Source organism: Heliangelus exortis, chromosome 7 (assembly GCF_036169615.1).
Source record: "Heliangelus exortis chromosome 7, bHelExo1.hap1, whole genome shotgun sequence".
NCBI lineage: Eukaryota > Metazoa > Chordata > Aves > Apodiformes > Trochilidae > Heliangelus > Heliangelus exortis.
Window position 1 is genome coordinate 10,218,066 of NC_092428.1, and position 23,728 is coordinate 10,241,793.

Here is a 23,728-nt window from a genome sequence, read left to right on the forward strand (position 1 = left end):
GTATCTCTGCATTTTCCTAGAATGGCAATGGACACCAGCTGACAAAGAACTCCCCTGGGATCATTAGCCCAGCCAAAATATTGCCTGAAATGCCATTCTTATGATTAAAGTAATTGTCTGTAGCTTAGGATTGGCAGGATGCGTTTAAATATCCTATTTTATGCAGGATTAAATTTAGCTTAGCATGTCTTATAATTGCTAAGTTTGACAGCAGCAGTTGTAGCATTAAATCACTCGGGTTTTCCTCTAGAGGGGAAAGACTATCCTGTAATTAAATTTATGGAGAACCCAGGTGAATCGCTGAGCAATATTTTTGCTACTGAAGTTCTTCAAAACAAAATGACCCAAACAAACGCAACACAGAAATGCAAAGGGTCGCATAGTGTCACTTATAATGAGTGATTTTGCATCAAAAGGGGATGCAATGAAAACTTCAATGATTTTTTAAATTAAAAACCTTAATGCCTCCCAAATAAACAGAAACATTTCTTGGCCCTGCTCTAGCACTGTGTATTTTATTTCAAGTCTGTGTATCCCTTTGAAGATATTACTATTTATGATATGTTGTAGCATAAATATTTATATTATAGGATTGAATTTGGTCCAAGTTTTTGCAAGCCTGGTCACATGCCCCCTGCCTGCAGACAGGATTTTCTGAGAAATCATAGATGGGCAATACAATCCCAGATAAGTTTGCCTCGGAGCATGAAGGTGAAACAGGTTTGCAGGAAGCTCTTAATCACCCTGCCGGAGCTGTGTGCCTGCATATGACTTAAGAGCGCTTATGTTAAGTTTTATGTATTTAGAACTATGCTTAAAGACGATGGATAGATGATCTATTTTTCTGACAGCCATTGCTGACAACGCTTTACTGTCTTGAAGGACCGGCTCTTCCCGAGGTGCAGGTGGCGTGGCATCCCCCGGGGCTGCTCCGGCTATGGGGAGAGGCCGTGGTGGGCGAGGCTTCACCCCCTCCCTTGCTGCTGCCTTCTGCCTGGAGACCGCTGCGGGCTCTGCGGCGAGCCAGGGGAGGAAATCTCACAGACCCCGCAGGGCGGCACGGTGAGGGGTATGGAGATTCCAGGTGAGGAGCAGACGCGAACGACGTGGTGGGCTGAGAAGAAAAAAAAATCATGGGCGCCATTCTCGGGGCTGAAAGTTGCTGAAAATGGACTCCGCGTGGGGGGGAAAGCTACACGGGTAGCGCAGGAGAAACGCTGAATCACGCCGGCTCAGCCAGCCTGAGGCCACGCACTCCTGACCCTCCTCTGGGAGAGGTCGGGGTCCGGCGGCAAGGAGGGGCAGCAGCGCCCCGAGCTTGGGCGGCCACCGCCCCTGGGCGGGCTCCCGCCCCACGGGGCCCGGGCGGGTGGGCCGGGCGACCCCACCGCCGCCGATAGGCCGCGCCGTATGGCCTGAGCGGCTCCTCCGGCCTAGCGCCCTCCTCCCGCCGCGATCATCCGTGCGCGGCGCGGGCGGGGGTGCAGGGGCGCAGGTCGGTCCCGGCGTTGCAGCCGCTCTCCGCTGCTCCTTCAGCCGCTCGGGGTTGGACGACGCCTCCGGGAGCGCGGCCGCCCCCTTCCCCACGCTGTCAGGCGGACGCGCGGCTGCCCCCGCCCCCGTCGGGCGGTCCAAGACCGGTCGCTGCGCCCGGCGGAGGCGGCAGCAAAGCCTCGGCAGGACCCGCTCGCTCCCACTCCAGTGCCGGGTCCTGCAACGCCGCAGCGAGTTGGTGCCTCCAGCCTCCTTCCCGCAGCTCTCTCAGAATGCGGGACCTGGTTGTCGCCGCTTTCCTGCTGCAGAGCATCGTCGCTTCGGGCGCGTTCGCCAGTGGGAGGAGAAATGTGGATCCCGAAGCCAACATGAACATCGTGAGTGGCGCGGCGTAGCGGGGCGGGAGAAGTGCCCGGGACCGTCACCTGTTGTCACCGGGGCAAGCAGAGGAGCAGGAGAATCTGGGCGGCTTTGTGGCCACTTCATGGCTCCAGGGGCGCCAGCCGGCGAAAAAGCCCCGGAGACTTCAGCCACTGGTCTGCTGTCAACCTGCTGCTGCCCCACACCCTCTGCTTCAGAGCCGTCTTTCTCCTCCTAGGTCCTTCTTGGTCTCCGGGTGCCTCTTTTTATTTCAGATTTTCTGATTCAGACTTGTGTTTTTTTGCGGGTCATGACATTCTCTTAACCGCTGGAAAAAGCTTGCATTTTTGCTGGCACAGTCCTTTCCCGTTCTTAATCACAACTGCCTTTTCCTGTTAAACTCTTTCTGCCTTAATAGCCAGCACCAGAAAATACTTGCTGTTGGGAGCTGGTATTAGTTGCACTTTCTGCTGCCTGATCTAAACTGTGCCATTTTTTCACTGGCCTGAGAAGATATGTAGAGCTAGAAATGCTTAAGGTCTATAAGAAAAGAAGATCTTGAGTCAACAGTATCACCTAAATGTCATTTTGAGGTCTGAAAACACTCATTTGGTCTAAGGCTAATAGCACTTGAATGGAATTCAGCCTTAAAATAATTTGGAATGTTAATGCCACTATGGGTGACTAAAGCGATATTGAAAATACATAGCGTGTTTAATGAAATGCTCCTTCTCTTCCTTGCCCAGCAGCCTAAAAGTACAACTCCAAAGATATTTTGTATTTCTTAAATTTTCTCAAGGTATGTTTGCTGCCATAAAACCAATTAATTAGCAAATTCTCTGCTTTAATGGAATTGCATCAAATGAAAATAATATAAAATCTGAGACATAAGAGGTGTGAGTTAAATCTGTTAATGAAGCCATAGCCTTGAACAAGTGGGGATTTTTTTGTTATTTACTTGTTTGACTTGTCAACAAAGTCACTTAAAAGCTCTACGACAGACAAGGTTTGAAGAGAAAGGTAAGAAATGGCATGGGCAACTATGAGCTGAGGTCTCAATGCCAGCACTTCACAACACATCTGAAGAGCCTGCTTCAGTGTTTGAAAGCTGCTGTGCTTGTGTTTCACTTCATCATATTGCCTAAATGTGGTGGTGTCTTCTGTATAACGTAGCATAAAGTGCAGATATAAATCTGAAATGTTTCTAAAGAAGCCTTTCCCTCCTCTTCTTCCATATGCTGCTGTAGTGCGGGTGGCTTTTTTTTCCTTGAGAACAGTCAGTTTCAATTTTTATATGCTAAATCTTGTCTTTGTGTTTTGCTGTGCTCCTTTTTTTCAACACTTAAGTTACCTTTGTCAGTATAGCAGTGTGTGAGTAAGTAATATGGCAGTGGATGGGTACAGGATACGGAGTCCTCTCAGAGTCCTTGGGTAAGATCTGTGCTCTGGCTAGTTTCCTGACTGTATCGGGATGAATCTCGTAAGAAAACCTGTCTGCATCAAGTAGGCTGGTGGTATGGCTCAGTCCTACCATATCCTTTAATTTCACATACCTGTCTTTGGAAGGAACACAGAGTACTTTGCACATGTTAATGGACTGAGGAGCCTGGCAGTCTGACTCTAACGTGGTTTCTTTTCTTCAGAGTCAAATTATTACCTTCAGGGGATACCCTAGCGAGGAATATGAAGTGACAACAGAAGATGGATATATCCTTTCTATTAACAGAATTCCTTATGGAAGCAAAGGCTGTGAGGGAAGCAAAGGTAAGAGTTGTGTCTGCTTGGAAAAATGAGAAATAACGAAAAAGCTCTTTCTGATTTACAAAAGTTTTGCTCCTGTAATAATGCAGGTAAATATTAAGATTTGTGTGACCTATTAGAATGTTTTATTGGTTAATTTTATGACCAGAATAGATGAGGCACATGTAGAGTTACTTGAGTAAAGGAAAGGAGAGGAGTTAGAAAGCTATATTAATGCAAGCTCTGTTTGATTTTTCTTGAGGACCTGAGAGGTGTGGATTTTCTAGAAGTAGAAAATAGAGGTCAACATTTGTCAGTGTTTTAAAGTAATAAAGTCTCTCAGAAAGAGATTCTTGTAACATTGTTGGGTTATTTCAAACCCCTTTAAAAATGCTTCTCTGCAACAAATAATTTTGTTTAAAAGGCCTGACTTTTTTCGAAGTAGGGGCAGTTCACTGCCTCTTTTGGTGAAATGGGACTAAATCACAAGAGTTGCCCCTACAGCATTAAAAAAAAATAAATTACTGCCTGGTTTCTTCATGAAATAAGAATTCCTTTGTTAATTTTAATCTCCTTGAAATGCCATTTGCAGTAGGGTACAAGGCAGACCAATACTGCATATGCAGTTTTTACACAGCTGCTTCAATAGATAAAAGAATATAATAAGATAAAGTCTCTTCAGAACATCTTAAGTGTGATATGTTTAAAATTAAAAATTGAGATTTGCAACAGGTAGCTGGCATCAGGTAACCCAGACCATGTTGTTTTATGGATGTGATTTGACTATGAGGAGCATTGGCAAGTGTCACTAGAGCTCAGTTACAAGCTGTAAGAATTATTGTGAAAGCTGGTCTCAGTCCATGGAAGAGATGCAGGGGATGTTTGGGTGAGGAGATGGGAGACAGAAGGATAGGGGGGGTATAAGCTTAAACTTCATGGCGTGATATGGGTAAAGATTTTTGTAAGAATTGTATGAGGGAATACTTTAAAAATGAGACACATGAGGAGAGACAAGAAGCCTTTGACTTGCTATCCTTGTGCACTGCATATGGAATTGACAGTGTATTTGAACATTAATGGCTAAATTTGGTATCAGTCTTGCCACCACTCCTTATTAAAGATCCTACAATCACATGAATACAACAGTAGCCAGTTTGCATATAGAAACTGTACCTATTCTAAGGACTGCCTCGGAACACTTTGGACAGAAAAAACCCCCTAAAATTAAAGGTAAAAACATGGACCTCACAAGAGATATCAGTGTTTGTCCTATGGCCTTGGGTGTGAACAAGACATGTGGAAGAGCCCTCTTCTCTGCCAAAGGCAAAGCAGCTGTCTTTCTGATCTTATCTGTGGTTTTGTATGAGTTAGGGTGTTTGCGCTGTTCGCTCTCTCACAAGGTTGTTGTGTAAAGATCAGAGCATGGACGAGACCAAGGAGGCCTGACAGGTGTCTTTGTACTTAAGAATTTCAGAAAGTCCCACAGGAAAAGGACAGGCTGCCTTTGTACTTGTTGATTTTGTTGAATCCTACATTGATGACATAAGCAAACAGAAGTTTCCTGACCTCTGGGAATTTTCCACATTCCCCTTGCCACACCCTCGACCCCATGTTCATGTTTTGCAAAGTGCTTTAATTTTTAAAAAAAGGATTACTGAGCACATTTGAGGAAGTATGATCACCTAGAAGAATGAAGATTTCAAAGTTCATGTTGATCTTAAGTTTTTATAGTCTTGGTATCTTTTCTCAGGAAGATACCAATGATGTGCTAGTGCTGATGTAGCACAGATATGCCATAATTCTCCTACATAATGTGAATAGGACCCCTTGGAATTATGTGTCAAATGATGTTTTGAAACAAAAAACACAGTTCTTCAGCTAAAAAAAGGAAAAAAAAAGTCCAGAGAACATAAACGCAAAACTTCAGAACATCAGTGATCTTTGGTTTTAGTGTTAACTGCATAGCACAGGTAACAAGGACATAGAAATAACTTGTCCTTCAATTTCTTGGGAGTGCAGTAAAGAGAACCAAATGTTCTAGAGTCTTCTAGTGTTCTAGAAAGGCCTGTATTTCTTAGGCCTTTGGGTTTTTTTTAGCATCAGAGATGATACAATATTATTGTTTGTCATGTGTTTGTGCAATTCACATGCAGATCTGGTGACTGCTTGGTAAAGTGGAGGCTAATAGGAGAACAGAGTTAAAGCATTTAAGCATTTAAACAGCCTTCCCCTTTCTATGTTACAAAACAAGCAAGTAGCAGCTTGAGGAGAGCTTGTTCTTCAGATAAATCAGAATTTGTTTGATCTGAGTTTAGTAAAAAGGAAGAAGTTATCAAAGCTAAAAGTGAACATTACTGTGAAAAAAATTAAAATACTGTTAGATGTGAAAAGTGACTGCAACAGTTGTAATTTTGATGTTTCTGCTGAAAGACCCAAGTCTTAATTATCAACAGAGGAAGTAATGCATGAGTTATTGTCGTAGAATGATATGTCATTGGACAGGGTAAATTCCTGAGTAGTTTCTGGCATTAATCTAGAGTTACCATCCTATCAGTTTCATTTATTAAAGCAGAAAAAGCGCAAAAACACCAGTGCCACTGTGAGACCCAGAGATGGGTCTTTGGATTTTCTGAAGGTCATGTTTCTACTAAAGGATTATACATGGATTTATTTTGTCTGTGTAGAAGCAGTAACCTTCACTTTTTTTAAGTTGTATTCCACATAAGGGTGGCATTTCCCTTTTCAGTACAGGTAAGTCAGGAGAGAGGTTTCCTAAATTCCACCTGAGTCTTAACCGAGTCTTAACCTGAGTCTTCTTAACTACTTCTTAACCACTAAGGTCAAGGGGAGAAAGTTCTTTGAAGCAGATTCCCTTGTTGGCTACTCATACTGATTCAGATTTTGCCAGAGCTTTGGTAATGGGAGTTTCATAGGGATGACATCAGAACCCTTTGGAGAGGTTTCCATAGCTCAGTACCCTAGTTTGTCATTGTCTTAACTGGAAAACAAAGATCTCAGTAGCACATATATGAGAATGCCTTCCCTACATTTAGGGCCAGGGTCAGAAGTAGTTTAGCTGTCTCTGTGTTTGGGCTACTTTGCTGATTGTGATTTGGCTACCTGCAATTTTCTTACATCTCCTGCTTTCCCTATGTTTGCTTTTTGCACATTTGCTGACAGTTTTGAACCTCAATAAGTTTCTTGCTCTAGTTAGGAAACTAAAAAGTTGCTAGTTTAAAATTCTTAAAGATAAAAATATAGCTTTTGGGGAAAACAGCACCATGAATATTACACAAATTGCTAATCTTAGGTTAAGTTGATCCAAAGTGCATATCTAAAGCAGACTTTCAATAAATCACTTGAGTTATTCCTTGGCATTCAATTCCAGATGAATAGGAAGTTTTGATAAATGCTTTATTTTTTCAGGTCCAAGGCCTGCTGTGTTTCTGCAGCATGGTTTGCTTGCAGATGCCAGCAACTGGATCACAAACTTGGATTACAACAGCCTCGGCTTTATGCTGGCAGATGCTGGATATGATGTGTGGTTGGGAAACAGCAGAGGGAACACCTGGTCCAGGAAACATACACACTTCACAGTGAAGCAAGAAGAATTCTGGGTTTTCAGGTATCCTTGTCCTGCTAGACAAGCTATAGAAACTACACATACTCTTTGCAAGCAGGTTTATTTTCCTCTCTTTGCCCATCATCTCAGTTCAGCCACACTGTGAATGTACAAGATATTTTTTTTTTTTTTAGTTTTGTGTGCTGCCACATATGTAGGGGCAGTAAATGGAGAGATTTATGGTCAGTTTTAGTGCTCCGAGACAACCTTCATACATGATCAGTAGAATGTTTTTTACTGCTTTTACTGGTGCTTGGTGTAAAGACTTGATCACCAGTGTGTTCTGCTTCATCTAAAGGGAGCTTTTCTTCACATCCAGACAACTGATCAGCAGTGAAGCAGTTCCACACTGGTAACTTGACTTACACAGCTAACTTTTTATCTTTGTTTTGTAGCTTTGATGAAATGGCTAAATATGACATTCCAGCCACAGTAGACTTCATTTTGAAGACGACTGGCCAGGAACAAATATTTTATATCGGCCATTCACAGGGCACCACAATGGGTATGTGAAGAAATGTATTAATTAAAATATATTGTGTTTGAAATGGTACTGAATTCCACATCTCTGGTTTAATGATGAAAACGGCTTTTGAAATACAGCATCCGTTTTTTAGCTCCTTCCTGGAATATGCATCAACATTAAAAAGAAAAGACTTATCCTTTCTGTGTTTCCATAAAGTGGGAAACTGTTGAAATGATAAATAGAAGTCACAGGTACTATATAGTACAGGTACTGTTAAAATAAACTGATAAATTGTGCTTAATACAATTAGAATCATAATGCAATTAGAATAAAGATCCTCATTTATAGAATATTTTGCTGTATGTAAGGCCTGGCTTATGTGTTTTTAGACCTGCAGATAGAAAGAGCTGGAAGAGTGTTGAAGGAGTTTTTCAGAACTTGTTTTTCAGAAGAAAACAAATCCTCTGACTTGCTTCATTTAGTTTGTGTTACATAGTAACTAGATTAATGTAAAATATCTAAGCTGATCCTAGAGACAACAATCAAATTATTAAACTAAAAATTCGTGTGAACACTCAACATATCTTGGATTTTCTAGAATCACTGCCAAGTAAAATTCTTATCTAAGTTGTGTCAACAAGGTTTGGTAATTATTCTCATATTATTTACAGCTTTCATTGCTTTTTCAACTTTGCCACAGCTGGCTAAGAAAATCAAAATGTTTTTTGCCCTGGCACCAGTAGCTACAGTCAAGTTTGCCACTAGCCCTCTGGCAAAATTGGGAGTGTTTCCTGACCTGCTACTCAAGGTTTGTATTTGAGTGTAAATGTTCTACACCAAATGAGGTGTTCCCCTTTCTAGTTGGAAACAACAAAGCATGCTAAAAGCTCTGATTAACTTAACATGTTTTGGCAAGAACACTGGACCAGTTTTTTCCATAATAATGTTATGGAAATAAGCAGCAACTTCTCTGGCTTTAATCTGTGTAAAGAGACATTTTGCATCAGTTTAAAGTAACATTTTACATTTACAACATTACAATAGATGGAGTAAAATTATGTTTTTTCATTTATATGTTTCTAGAATTTACGCTACAGAAATCACATGATTGTTGGTCTGTGAGTCATGCAGCTTTATACAGAATACTTTTGGATTGTCATGACCTTTAACAGATGTGTTGCACAATTAACCATTTAGTATTAGAAGAGGATCCTTCAAAGCATGATTAAGAGCAGCACCTTTATTTAGATGCTGTGAATCATCCTCCAGAGGAGCTTACTTCTCCCCCTTAACATCAAAGGAACTGTAGGTGGAGTGGCAGCCTGCAGTAAGTGCCTGAAGTCAGGCATTGAGAACACCCTGCATGTGTCATTTTTAACCATCAGTTTTCTTTCCACCACCCATTGAAGTTCTCATACAAAGCTGTTTATTGAGATAAACCCTTCCTTAATGTACCTGGTACAGATTTAATGCATGTCTGTTTGCATTATTAGCTCCCTGTTCCAAAGGCAGAAATGTAAATGCAGTACTAACAACTGTGGCCTCCTGTTCCTCATGTAATGAACTTTGTTTAATGAGGATAATAGCTGGTCAATGTCCTGTGCAGATATTTGTGCTGTGCTGAGGAAGTGATTGTCATGGTGACTTGCAAAAAAAAAACAAAACAACACACACACAAAAAACAAACAAACAAACAAACAAACAAACAAAAAACAAACCAAAAAAAAAAAAAAAACAAACCCAAAACCAAAAAAACCCAAAACCAGAATGCAGAAGTACATGACAGTTACATAGCTGTGAGCCAGTTGTATCTTTAAAGATAAGTTGTGTGGGCCATTTGCAGATTCTTGGATGTTTTAAAAATACTCATCAAGAGGAAGTGGCAACTACATCTTATGCAATTTGTGCTTCTTACATGGTTGGAAGAGAGGAAGTTTCAAGTACATTTAACATCAGCAGATGCAAAGCCATTTAACATTAGCAGATAGTGTATAACCTTTTAGCCTTGAACAGTTCTGATGATAAGATGATGTATAGTATTCCTGTAAAATACTGAATTTAAAACTGATTAGAAAATGAGGCTATGTTTGGAATTCTTTACTGATGGTCCCAGATCCTACGTATTTTTAGTGGCAGTAATGGACAGCATCATTTGTAGCAGAAGCACTAACTGTGACCTTTCTGTTGGACTGTAAACAAGGTTGTAAGAAGATAAATAATTTTCACATGACAGAGCTGTCACCAGTGCAAATGAGAAATGAGAAATATTTACCTCAGAAATATAGAATAAAAACTAAAACCAGGTAATTCTATGCACATGTTGATCCAATGTGTCTGTTATCTTGTAGGACATACTTGGAAAGAAACAATTCCTCCCTCAGAATTCTTTGCTGAAGTGGCTTGCTACCCATGTTTGCACCCACAGAATACTTGATGACCTTTGTGGCAACATATTCTTTCTTCTGTGTGGTTTTAATGAGAGAAATTTGAACATGGTACGTTTTGGTTACTTTCAATATCTTAGTTATTGGGAACTCTGACACAGTAGTGTGAATCACTGTAGTGATTGTTCTTTACATATAATCAGAAAAAAATTAATGCCTTTTTCATCATACTGAGTTTGGAATAATATTTTTCTTGGCTATAAATATAGTTGGATAGAATTAACTTTTAAAAATAATATTGGAAAGCTAAAACACATAATTTTAGATGACTTGGGCAAGTTGGTAAGACAAGTGAATTAATACGATAGTGCAAGCATTTAGTTCCTTTTGCACAGAGAAATTAAGATACAATTTTCAAGAGAAGTGTTGCAGTTTTCTGGTCTCTGTCCCTTGGTGGATATATCCAATTATTTTCTCTGTGACCAATTTCCGATCCTTCTCATCATTCTTGATTCTAGTTCTAGAGAACTTGTTCACATGACTTATTGTGCTACCTTAAAGCTGGTTAACAACAACTGGCATGAGACAGCATTTTTTCATAATGCTTCTTAGAATGTTTCTAAATTGCTGAGATCAGTAGAAGCTAGTACCAGTTTATCCATAGGTGGTTGAAGGCTGAGGAGTTTATTATTTGAGTGAGATAGAAATAGCTTTTTTTTTTTTTTTTTCTTACATATCTCTGTGTGCAAAATAATACATTTTTTGTATTTTATATCTGGGTGAAAGTGCAGGTTCTTACTGTTTGCGTGTCTGCCCATCACATACAGTTTTCATGGTTTTAATGGAGGATAATATTTTTTTCCTTGAGTCTCCCCTGAATATTTTGTACTTCTAAACTCAAAGTTTGTGCAGTTCTTTAGTTCTTTCAACTGACAGCTACTAGTTTAGACATAGAGTAAAACAAATTTTCTTTAAAAGTACATCTAATTATTAGTTAATGTGCTCCCAGGTCTTACAATACTAGCACTTTTAAAAAGATATTCTGAATATATACAAAATCATTAAGGGACAACATCATATTTGAAGTTCAACTTTAGTTTTCTCTAAATAATTGTAAGTAAACCCCAAACATTTGAACCTGTTACTTCATCTGTATATATGGCTCCAGTTAACTGCTGTTTGTAACAGTTTTAAGAGGACAGGACAAATTGACAAATTTCTGTTTGTTGTTCAAGAAGCAATAATAGTTGCACTGTTGCACTTGAGGAGTAAGGTGTATTGGTTATCTTGTTGCAGACCCGAGTGGATGTGTATTCAGCTCACTGCCCTGCAGGGACATCTGTACAAAACATGATCCACTGGAGCCAGGTAGAGTTTCCAGAATCTAAAATGTTACTTATTCTAGCTCGTTCCTCTATCTTGATTGTAGACGATTGGTGTCCCTGGTATTTAAATGGAATAAAATGCCAAAAAAAAAAAAAAAAAAAAAAAAAAAAAAAAAAAATTATGTAGCACAGACCAAGTGAAATTCTGGAACTGCCAATTGTTAGTATGGCAACTGTTCACTGGAGCTGCTTTGATGATGCTGACCTAAGGAGACTCATGCTTCTCCCCTATTTCTTTGAAGATAGGCTAACTGGAAGTACTTCAGGCCAACAAGAAATATGATGGAATAACCTAACTCAGAAATGCTGTAAAAGGTTTTTGCTTCTCTTTCAGCAAGTTATACTTACAAGTTATAGTTTTAGCCAGTAAAAAGCAACAGGTATTTTGTTCTGTTACATTCTGTTTGGCTTAATTTTCTATTTTACTAGTGTATTTTGAATTTTATCTCAGTGAACAATTTCTTGCTGGTGTCTTGCTATTGTGCCTGAAGCTTGCTCAGCTGGGTGACAAATAGGAGAAGATGTTTGCCATGGAAGCAGTGGTCAGTGCTACTTGTGATCTTGTAACTGGACTTGGTCATCTCTTCAGTAACAATGTGTTCTCTTGTATTTAGCTGCTCAAATGCTGGGAGGAAAGAAATTTTTGAAGACTTCTTTTTTACAGATCCCTGTTCTATAGACTACCATTTCTGAAGAATAATAGGTGGTAATTAACACAGGGTAGTCTTTCTGAGATAGCTTCATGCTGTGTTCATATACTTTTTTAGACAGCGAGGTCAATATTTCAGAAGTAAGCATGGAGCTGCCACATTCTGGCTTTGCATACACTAAGCTATTTTGCTTAATCTTTCCTACAGTTGCTATGAAAGAGTGTGAAATCTTAAGGGATGAAGTCTAATGGTACTGAATGCTTGTTTCCCGTTCCTGTGATACTGGGGAAAGCAATGACAGTACTCCTTGTTAATACTTGGCATTTCACAGTTTCTTCTGTCAGGTGCCTTTGCCAGTTCTCTAGATGACCTATACATTTTTTATTCCTGCTATAAAAGTGTTGCAGTTCTTCTTTCTATGTGTGAATGTTTCTTTATTTCTAGTCTGTGAAGACTGGAGAACTCAAAGCATATGACTGGGGAAGCAAGGCTGCAAATATGGCTCACTATAACCAGGTAGACATATTGTCTGGATGTGTTATAATTCTTGAATGTCATAAAAAAAGTCCTTGGGCACTTCTCTGGCTTGTCTGTTTATACTGCATGCTAAAGAGCCATTTAGTTTTGTCATTTCTTGTGTATTGCTTATCTTCAACATGTTTAATCTCCACGTTTGTTTCTAAATTGCTGTGTGCAATGCTAAAAATATTTAGCATTATTTAGATATTAAAGGTACTTAAGATATCCTTTAAGGATATTTAAGGTATCCTTGTCACCTTGCCAACTGGGAAGGATTGCAGTATCATGCCTTCAGAGTAGCACTCACTTTTAGTATTTGACTAGAGTTTAGAAATAACTTGGATGGGATGAATTCTCTGACACTTCTGCTACCCAGCTGTCTTGTAAACTCCTCAAACCACACCTGTACTGCTATGCATGCTATAGTATTTCAGGACTCTTGGAGTTACATTTTCTGTTGGCTCCCCCTATTGGTATCCAAGAGAGGAAGAGAAAATGGGAATCTGTCACATTCTTTTTGCATTTGCTAGTTTGCTACACTACAGTGTCATAACACAGTGAAGACTTGCTCTTTCTAATGCATTTATTTTCACTTTCCCCCTCTTCAGTCAGCTCCCCCTTTCTACAAAGTAAAAGAGATGACTGTACCAACCGCGGTGTGGACTGGTGGACAGGACTGGCTGGCAGACCCTAAGGATGTTGCTATGCTGCTCACTCAGATCAAAAACTTGGTTTACCACAAAAGCATTCCAGAGTGGGAACATGTGGATTTCATCTGGGGCCTTGATGCACCTTACCGCATGTATAATGAAATAATTAACATGATAAGGAAGTATCTCTAAATCTGCATAGTATTTTACCGTATTAATTCATTAGGAATTAATCTTTTTGGAACATACGCTTTTTTGGCAATAATACTACGTTGTTTATTTATGATGCATTTTTAAAATGCCAGCAATGACTACTGAATTGGATTAATATTTGATTTGTCTTTCTCAGTATTATTTCTCTCTCCTATGGAAATCCTCATCGTAACCTGCTGATTTTGCACACAGTGGCATGGTACTCAAAAAAAAAAAAAAAGCAGTGCGAGTTTGCACAAAAGGAGTACAACATTTTAGCCAAATTTAGTGACATGTCTGAAAGACAAGTTCACTCATTTAGCACCCCAGGTGCTTGATGATTAAACCAGTAATTATTTCACTGTGCATAAACCACTCTCCTTTCTTAGTACATTGCCATTTCTGAGTACCTTTCAGAAGTACTCCTTGTACTGCAGCAACCCATTTGGTGCTGATACTTTAAAAAGCACTTAGTGACTTTTTGTTGTGTGTATTATTTTGGTCATCACATACAAGCTAGCTACTTCAATTGACTTTCTTTTTCAAGATGGCCCAGAAAAACTGTCATGAAGCCAGAGATCACCAGTTGAAATCTCCAGTTTTGGGACTGGTGCATTGCTTCATTTTTCTTTATTTAGTGATGTCCTTGAAGCCTTTCATGGTTCCCATACCAGATATAAGAGAATCTTTATTTGCCTGTGCAGATTCCTGGAACAAGAAAGGCTTTTAAAAGAAATGTCACTTTCAGTTAGTTTGTCAACAGGTTACGGCTTTGCAGGAGAAAGATGTAACGTTCTTGTGTTTTGTTTTCTTTGCACTGACCACTAGAAAATCAGCTTCCCCAGTATACTACTGGGGACCAAAGCCAAAGTATTGATTCTGCAGCTTGAGTGACCTAATTTGTGTGGACTTTTCCCCATAATCATCTGCTGCTAAAGATCTGTTTACTTCTTAGCTTCTTATGTGGTGCTTGCCACCATAGTATTTAGGAACTGTGTAATTCTCTGGTGAAGTATTAACAGTATTAACACTAGGTTCCATTTGTCTCAGTGTCCACTTCAAAATGGGGCTAATCCCATTCACATCTGCTTCAGGGATCTGACTTTGGAGTTGTAATGTCTGCAGCTACAGGTGCCTTGCTCTTTCCATTGGCTATGCAGAGGACTTGGGGTCCTCTGAACTGCACAAAGTTCCGTGCCAAATACAGATGTATGAGCAATGTCTGGTTGCCTCAGTCCAGATGATAATCTCTGTGCCGTGGTTGGATTCAACCCAGATTTGTGTTAGTAATACCAACAGGATAAAAAACCTTTTCAACACGATGTAGAAAATAGTGGATTTTAAACTGAGGCTTTTTTTTTTTTTTTTTTTTTTTTTAAATTGCAAGAAGGTATGTGAGCTGTAATTTCAGGTTTGTTTGTTTGGGTTTTTATAGTTTGTAATTCAGACTCAGGAAATCCTTAAGCTTTTTTTAAAGAAAAAAAAAAAAAAGTGGATCATGGTGTTTCAGTTGCAGTTCCCAGCAGAACATCTTTGTATTTTTTTTAGCAGCCATATTTGCTTCACCTTGCTGTGCTGAAAGGAAGTTTCTGTAGGAATCCAAAGTGACAAATTTAGCAGTTGTGAGGGCACGTGATACAGCAAGAGCTGTGTGCATCATGTTTATTAAGTCTGAGATATTTCAATAAACATCAAACCTGTTTGGAGTGATGTGTTGTTTTTCACTTCTTGTTTCATGAATGCATGTGACTCTTTGGGACAGGATCCAGAAAGCCAAGTCTGTTTTTTGCAATTATTAATCCATAGAACAAGTGCAAGAAAAAGTAAACCAGCCAAGTAAGCTTCCATTTTGCTTTCGACCCGAGGGAGGCTTTTCATAAACCTAAAAAGCCATTCATGATGCTTTGGGGGACTTCTCTGAGACTTTTAAGCAAGATAGTAATTGTAAATAACTTTACAAGACAGAGTTATTTTCTAAGCCTCTGGGTGAGGCTTCTTTCAAAGCACTAACATTGTGGAAAGCTTCTTGTACCACATTCTTAAATCTTAGGTAATTGGATTGCTTAATGGACTGTCTGGTAATCTCATAAATAGCATTTATCCACATAGTAAAGCAGGGAATTAATCTTTACTGCGGTATGTTTTACCCAGCTTTTGGCCTTTGCTATCTTCAATAATAAGGATAGCAAGGCTATACCTTTCTGTACAATCTGAATACAGTAGGATGTGCAGTCAAGATAGCACAGAGGATTAAATCCTATGTGTCGCCAGCTTTGTCAGCTTATGAACCTCCTGCATGCCTGGAAATGGAGACAGAATACTGGAATCTTTACACAAAAATCATAATGGAGTTTCTCTGCTTTTCTGGAACAGGGATGGCTATGGGAATTGTGAGCTGCTGTGCTCTTCCTGGCTGGCTAAAGTTACAAGCAGTGTGTGACACAAACTTGGAGAGGTGTCAGGGGAAAGAAATATGCAAAGTAAGACACCCTGAACATCAGGGAGAAGAACCAGAAGCTTAAGCTAATAAGGATCATCAGTGAAGTTCAAAGATCATTCAAAGGAAATCTTACATGCTTAGTGCCTGTTCTATAGACACCTTTGTGTTATGTATTTATGTATGTGATGTTAAAGGCTGGCTAAACGTCCATTACAGATAAAAAGTGTTGTAGTATAAGGGAGGGTATCAGACACCTTTGCTGGCTTAGTCTCAGTATTTAACGACATGATCAAGCTATACCAGAAGACAGAATAAAGTACTCCCTGTTCAGCTGATGGATCACCAGACTTATAGACCTGTATGCTTCTGAAGTGAATACATGATACAGGGCTTTGGGTTGGAGATGTACAACACAATTTGACATATGCAGACATAAAGGCATTTGAGTTTGCCCACATGTTGTGCTTGGAACTTGAAAAGGATTTTTCTGTAGTCATCTGCAAGTATATTCATACTATTCCTTTCATTCAGAAGGCCTTGGGATGGTAAGAATATGTATGTTAGTGGTATATACTGAATGATGTAGCTCAATGCAGAGCATTTTTGACATTATTTGGTGATTCTATAGCTAATGATGACACCAACAGAAGTTTACACATCGACCTAAACAACATAGGAATGCCTCAGCATAGGAAGTGATGGTAAAACAGAGTCCTATTCCCCTGGGCCATAGGGTGACTGTCTCATACAAAAAAAAACAAAAAAAAAACAAAATTTCAAGAATAATTTATTATTATGAAAAGTTACAAATGGCTTTATAAAAGTAGATTTGATGGTTGGATAGGTTTTCTGATATATAATGAAAGATGGGTCTTGGTGGAAGATTTCCCTATAATTAAAACATTTATAATGTCTTCTCCTTTTATGTCATAAAATACAAACTCATCTTGAAGTATTGAACATCATGAGCATTGTAATAATGAGATGAAGAGGCCCATGTCCCTTCTTTGGATTCAGATCCTGGCACTAAATCTCAGTATACTCGTACAGAAGACGACTGTAGTTTGAAAAGATGTAAATATGCAACAGTCCCTCTTTTCCTCCCAGCCTGTTACACCCACAAGACCTGTGACAGATCTGTGCCTACCAGCTTTTTATCCTGCTGCAAACCAGTGCATATTTTGTGATTCCTGAACATTTTAAGCGAAGTCTCGGGAGCCATTCCTGCGATGTCGTTCAGCCGGTCCGGCAGCTCCCGTGGCGCTGGGGGGAGCTGTTGCCCGCCGAGAGCCCGCGGCCGCCCGGCCCGGGGGGGTACAGGGGGCTCGCTTAGAACCTCGCAGAGCTGCCATGATTACTGCTGAGCACTCTGTCTCCTTGCACTCAGGCTCCTGGAGTAAGGTGAGTTAGGATGCGAGGACCTCAGATCTATCGTGTTTTCCCGGCATAGTAACAGTTTCTTTTAAAATGAGAGAAGGCACTGTCTCTGCTTTCCTTTGCTCTGGTTATTACCCTGCTTCCCTGCTACTGTCCTGAACATGTTATCCACCCTCTTCCCCAGCACCCTTTTTCTGGCAGAAGGCTCAGCATGCACTGGGATGTTATGTTGCCTTGTCTGTGGGACAACAACAATCCTACCATATAGAGGGGGGGAAAAAGGAGGAGAGAAAAAGATTTTTTTTGCCTGTGCTGCTGTGACATTCATTTTAGTGTGTTGATCTTAGTTTTCCATTCTGCTAACTTTTCCTCATTTTCTTACCCACTTAATATTTTGGTGTTTACCTTACAGCTTGTGCATAACAGTGCAGCCTGGAGTAGGTGCTTGTGTCTTGCACTCATGTGGAATCTATTTAAGACCCTTCGCGGGGCCTCATTCCAAACTATGTGCCCTTCAACCTAAACTCTGTAGCAGGAGTTGATTTTTTGAGAAACCCGTTTAGAATCCTGTAACACATGGGGAACTTTGGCAGCATCATAAGCTGAGCAAAAAAATCTGGGGCTGTGTTGCTGAATTAAGTACAGAAACTATTTGCGAGCACTTTGTCTTTTCTTCACGTTGCACCTTGTGCTGACAAAGAAATGTAGAGTGGAGCAGAAATACATGCCAAGTGCTTTGTGGCGTCCGAGCCAAATAGCTTGAAATCCATTTGCAGAGTAAGAATTTTCCTTCTCTGATGCCTGAGCATTCATTTTTTCTGAGGGTACTCTCTAGCTGAGCCCAAGTCACTAGCAGAGCCCATCCTCTGGAGAGCCCACGGATGGGCTATTCTGCTGACGCTGTGGTGCTAGGCTCTGGGCTACACCAGGTTCTGAGGTAAGATCTGCTCATCTTGCATCTCACCTCCTGTGGGATATACTTGTAATAAAACAGAAGAATTCTGTTATTTTTCCTTAGGGGGCTTATGAATATTTTTCTATGACCTAATTTGCAGGCAAAATGCCTATTCTTTGAATTTTAGCTTATAGGCAGAAGTCGTTCTTAAATTTCCTGAGACTTTGCATGACTATTAGGGAATAGTCAGAGGAGTGCTTTTAGGCAGCTGAGCAATTTTTGTCAATCTCATGTTAGGCAGATTTGGAATACATTATAGAATAAATTCAGTTGCTGCATAATTCTAATTTAAAAGGGAATCGTATTACGTCTAGGAGGGTTAATTTCTGATTGTAACTACATATATCAACAGAAAACACCACTTACAGGACTATTTTCAGATCCAGGTGGTGACTGAGTTACACATGCCTTTTTCTTGTCCTGTGAAATTGAGGTCAGGATAAAACATAATCGGAAGATTGAAACGAAGCCTTTGGATATAGATTCTCATCCATTAAATTGGTGTCTCCCACTGTTTTTTTTATTTCACTAAATTTGACAATCTGAATTAATTGTGTTCAACAGGACAGTCTCAAAACTGAAAAAAATCTGAATCTATTTCTAAAATGTTAATGCAACTGTTAGAGTCTTTGAAGGCTGAACCATACCTGTCTCTAACAAATTACTTCTGATTTCCTGAATAACAGAACATTTAATATTACTGTTTCAGTGAACTACTTGAAATATAAGGAGAGAGTAAAATCTGCACTTCCTTAAGAGCAGAGTCTTTGTAAGTGAAAATAGTTGAGACTGAAAGCAAATTGAAGTATTAGAAATCCACATATAGTTAAGGAAAGATCACTTGTAATTAATAATTCATAATTATTGAGAAACAAAGGCATTCTGTCTCACATACCACCCCACCAGATTTATTTTCTGAATAGCAAAGAACTAAAATGGTCTGAACAAGCTAATAAAGTCATCCAGGAAGTTGAGCTCATTTCCAATATTAGAATAAATGCTGTACCCACAAAAGAGGTGAGTTCATAGGAAGCTGATGGCAAGCTCTGTTTCCCTAAATGTTCAGAGCTTTGTTTGTCTTTCTCTAAAAGCACAAAAGAAGTCATTTCTTACTAATCAAATCAAAACCTCAATCGTTTACCCCTAAAATAGTTTTAGGAAATTAGAAAAGTGTGGAGTCAAGCCTGCTAGCTTCTGTCAGATGTGAGCTTACCTATGGTCAAAGGAAGATCCTTTAAAGAACATAGGTCTAACCAGTGGATCTTTTAATTACAGAAGTTAATTTGACATGTTGGGTAAAGGGTGATTTTGATATCATGTTGCTCAAGGAGCTTTTCAGATGTGGAGTGAATATTATAATAATGCAATAATAGTGTCACTAGGTGTCTGCTTGGAAAAATACTCAAGATTTTACCTTGTATTCCTCCCAGAAATTTGTACAGATTTTGCTCTTGGGTTTTGGCTCAGTTTTTCATCTGGTCAAGTCAGGTGGATTTTGCCATGTCAGGTAAATGCATAAGCATAAAGGAGAATAAGATCTTATGTGTAGATGGAGATAAGTCACAGCCACTACAATCAGACTGGAAGTATCACGTAGTTCTCTGTAAGGTTTTGACTTAGCCTGATGTATACCCAAGGAATCATTAAGAAAACTTGTGTTTGCACACATCCATTACCCACTCAACCTCCACAGGTCAGACCAGCAGTCAAATAAAACCTCAATGGTAGGTTGTATTTCCTTATCTGTAAAGGCAAAATGATAGCAAAGGACTGAAAATTAGTAAGAGATCACATTTTTTCAAGTGTGTGCACTGACTGCAGAAGAAAAGGTTCCTATCCTCTTTCTCGGAATACCGGTATACCAGTGTGAAGGTTCTGGATTTCTACTTTTTTTTTTTTTTTTTCCTGTCATGCAAGTCTCTGTAGAGCTCCAGTGATGACCCTGGCTGGCTAATTTTACTGTTCTCAGTATAACACGTTATACGATTTCTGTATGACAGGAAAGGAAGCTTCCTCTTTAAAGCTACATGTTTCCAAGTAAGGAGGATTTCTGATGGGCGGAGTTTTCCCTCGAGTAGGCTAGATAAAGCCTCGCAGGCTTTACAGATCTCTCAGACTGCAATCAGCATGAACTGCAGCCTGCCAGACAGAGTGCTGCTCAGCTACTCGATGGATGGACAGTGGGACAGGTTGTGCCTTCAGCCTATCTGGGACTTTGTCACAGCAAAGGAGGCATTGATCAAGTCACCATTTTTTCCAGTGGTGTTTTCTTTTACAGCATACATGGCTTTCTGTCTTCCATATGTTGCACTGGATTTCTTATGCATTAGACTGCCAACCTTGAGAAAATACAAAATCCAGCCACAGAGCTACCCAACTCTTGGAGTGATGGTGCCTTGCATTTTTCAAAGCATGTACCACCATGCTGTTTTGATCTTCCCGGTAACATTTCTCCACTGGTATTGGAGACCAATGAACCTACCAGTTGTTGCTCCAGAGCTGCCTAAACTCCTGCTGGACGTAGCAGTTTGCCTGTTTCTGTTTGATTTTGAGTACTTCCTGTGGCATTTGCTTCATCACAAGGTGCCTTGGCTCTACAAGACCTTCCACAAGGTGCATCACAAGCACGTGTCAACGTTTGCTCTTACTACACAGTATTCAGGTGCATGGGAATTGCTCTCACTGGGATTTTTTGCTGCTATCAACCCAGTGCTCCTTAGATGCCATCCTTTGACAGAAATTATTTTCTTCCTTGTAAACATTTGGTTGTCAGTGGAGGACCATTCAGGATATGATCTTCCATGGTCAACCCACCGACTTGTGCCTTTTGGTTTGTATGGAGGAGCACCACATCATGATCTCCATCATCTGAAATTCAAGTCGAACTATGCTCCTTATTTCACCCATTGGGATAAACTCTTTGGGACATTCACAGAATCACATTCTAAGTAAGGATACTTATGTGTGGAAAAACTCTTTTTTTTTTTTTTTTTTTTAATGGTCTAAATGGGGACATTACTTTTTCAGAGACATACAGAAGATTTTATGTATGAAGCTGCCTATAAAAGCAATAGTTATTTATAACAAATCCTCTTAATATATGTTTATTTGTATGTATACTTGGAAATGCCCTTGTTAAATGACTGCCTATCTTAAATGATATCAAATTGGAGAGCAAATACCTGTTGCTTAAATTTGAGTCAATGGTGTGAGGGAAGCACATTCTCTCTTTCCTTCTTTCCAGCTTTCGTAAAGCATGCATTGTATTACCACATGAAGTTTTTTACATATGGCAGAATAATTATCTGTTGTAGGATGATTTATGATGTAAACAGAGAAGGTACACATGGATTTTTTTGAGTTTAATGTGTCAGAGTGTATTATTGCACAATGATGTTATAAAATACTGCTGCCAAACAGTTAGTTGGCTAACTGTGCCATAATGTTGATATTTATATTTTAAACCTTGATATACTGTCTTTTTTTAATAGAAAATAAATATGGTCATTATTTTAAAATTATATTCTGTTTCATTTTATTAATTCCTCTGCTTATATTAGGAATCAGGATGATTCCTTTTGCATGGGCGGTGCTTATTTGAGTACTAGGGTTTCAGAATTTTCTTATTAAAATATTGTCATGCTATTTCAAAAATGAACCCTTTACTTTTTTCTCCAGAATCATGTCTTATTTTAAAATAGTTTTCGACATTATAGAAAGAGAACATTGAGGAATGCACTTTTTAAAGAAATGTTGAAAATTTATTACTATAATGATAAAAATTAAATTATTTCTTGTTAAAAACTTGAATATTTTTCACTGTATTATGGTGTGAGAGAAGAACATTAAAGTCCCTTCATAGTTCCTCCCTAACCATATCCAATGTTATTTGCATGCAAAACCTGGCAAGGAATATAAGCATGGTTTCTACAAAATAGATGATTCTTTCAAGCAGATTTCAGAGGAATGAAATCAAACCTGTTGAGATCCCAAGCCTCAGAACAAAACAAAACATGTTGCTGGAAGAGCAATTCTATACAACACATGTGGTTGCAAAGAAGGCACGCTGAAAAAAATAAGCATAAGGAGAGAAGCAGAGACCAAATGGACTTCTGTGTCCAGTACCTAACTTTTTAATCCTTATAATCCACCTTGCATTACTAATAAACTTCTCAGGATAGTGATGGTAACAGAGAAAGTGTAAATAGTGTGTAAAGAGCCCTTAAGCAGCATCATCCAAAACTGTAGTCGTCATCATGTTACGTCTAGAGGTTTGTGTGACCTTACAGAGGCTATTTGTCCAGAAGAGAGAACCCCTACTATTTCCAACACTGTGAACTTATAAGAGAAACAGCACTTTTAGATGCTGTATCTTTTCAATAACAGGAAATAGTTTTAGTGAAAAATTCCATAAACTGTACAGAGCGCTGCAATCTTAATACTTAACTACTCTCTCTGCTCTCTGGATATCACAGAAGAGCAAACCTTCTTCTCAGTGGTAAATGTGACATCCTGAGAGAAAAAAAAAAAAAAAAAGGCTAAAAGAATACAAAAATGAATTTTTTGCCATGAATCTATTCAGCTGAAAAAAGAATTCACACTCTTTCTGATGATTACAATCTTAAGTATTTTGGGGTGTGCTACAAAGAGGAGGAACTACTCTTCTTTCTGCCAAATGCAGGAGGCAAAATACAGTCTCTGATTTATTTAAGCTACTTGTCTATTTTGAGGGTATCCCCAAGTTACCCTCTCAGTTCTAAAAATCCCATTTAATTCAGCTCGGCAAATGCTGAGGATCTGTTGGTGGTGCTTTGTGGTTGCAATGGGCTGTGTCTTACACTGCAACTCTGTATTTTAACTATACACTATGACAGTCTGCTTCATGTACCATTGGCTGTCTAAGTAAGCAAGATTCAGGCTAACTGGTACTTGGCTGTGCTGGAACAGGAAGCTCATAAGCAAATCCCACAATATAGGTTGTGGGAACCCATGGGTGTTGTTCATCTTTACTTCCTGAAGCTTAAGAGCTGATATAACAAATACCTGGCTAGTGGGGAAAGAGTCCTAGTCAGGTACAGGCACAGCTATGCTTGCTCTTGTCAAGTGGAAGAGTCTCATTTGGCATTGACAGCACAGGAACAATGGTGAGGATGATCAAGATGACAGTGGTGGCAATGTTCTGCATGATGATCCTGTCTACACCATTCTCCCTCACTTCCTCAATGGCTTTAGACAGATGAAAAGAATTCATCTCCTCAAATGTAGGATTTCTGCTAGGTTGTATTGGTACTGAACCTCTTGCCAATCATACCTGGCATCTCAGTTTAAAAGCTTGTTATTGCATGTACTTGGAATTAAAAAAAAACATAGTTGTCATAAAGATTTGACAAGTATATGTCTGGAATGGCTTATTGGGATTCCATGCTAGAAATAATTGTACTTCCTCATCAAGACATAATTCTAGCATACCTTGTTCCCATTTCTCCAATGCTTT

General features: G+C 39.4%; 2 protein-coding genes across 2 annotated transcripts; both read left to right on the top strand.

The window, feature by feature from the left end:
* The first annotated feature begins 1,497 nt into the window (after positions 1 to 1,497).
* Positions 1,498 to 15,172, top strand: LIPA (lipase A, lysosomal acid type). The gene is made up of 9 exons (XM_071748766.1): positions 1,498 to 1,871; positions 3,498 to 3,618; positions 7,021 to 7,219; positions 7,612 to 7,721; positions 8,354 to 8,490; positions 10,031 to 10,177; positions 11,363 to 11,434; positions 12,546 to 12,617; positions 13,229 to 15,172. Exons 1-9 carry the CDS (start codon positions 1,767 to 1,769, stop codon positions 13,460 to 13,462), a joined length of 1,197 nt encoding a protein of 398 aa, XP_071604867.1. The 5' UTR covers positions 1,498 to 1,766; the 3' UTR covers positions 13,463 to 15,172.
* A 1,717-nt stretch (positions 15,173 to 16,889) lies between these two features.
* Positions 16,890 to 21,755, top strand: CH25H (cholesterol 25-hydroxylase). The gene is made up of 2 exons (XM_071748769.1): positions 16,890 to 17,303; positions 20,235 to 21,755. Exon 2 carries the CDS (start codon positions 20,362 to 20,364, stop codon positions 21,184 to 21,186), a length of 825 nt encoding a protein of 274 aa, XP_071604870.1. The 5' UTR covers positions 16,890 to 17,303; positions 20,235 to 20,361; the 3' UTR covers positions 21,187 to 21,755.
* Positions 21,756 to 23,728: the final 1,973 nt, after the last annotated feature.

What these genes read in the sequence shown, in the direction of transcription:
- LIPA (XM_071748766.1), top strand. Translation starts at nt 1,767, where the DNA reads ATGCGGGACCTGGTTGTCGCCGCTTTCCTGCTGCAGAGCATCGTCGCT. An exon ending in CCGAAGCCAACATGAACATC is followed by an intron (nt 1,872 to 3,497) that starts GTGAGTGGCGCG and finishes TCTTTTCTTCAG; the next exon opens with AGTCAAATTATTACCTTCAG. An exon ending in TTCACAGGGCACCACAATGG is followed by an intron (nt 7,722 to 8,353) that starts GTATGTGAAGAA and finishes TATTATTTACAG; the next exon opens with CTTTCATTGCTTTTTCAACT.
- CH25H (XM_071748769.1), top strand. Translation starts at nt 20,362, where the DNA reads ATGAACTGCAGCCTGCCAGACAGAGTGCTGCTCAGCTACTCGATGGAT.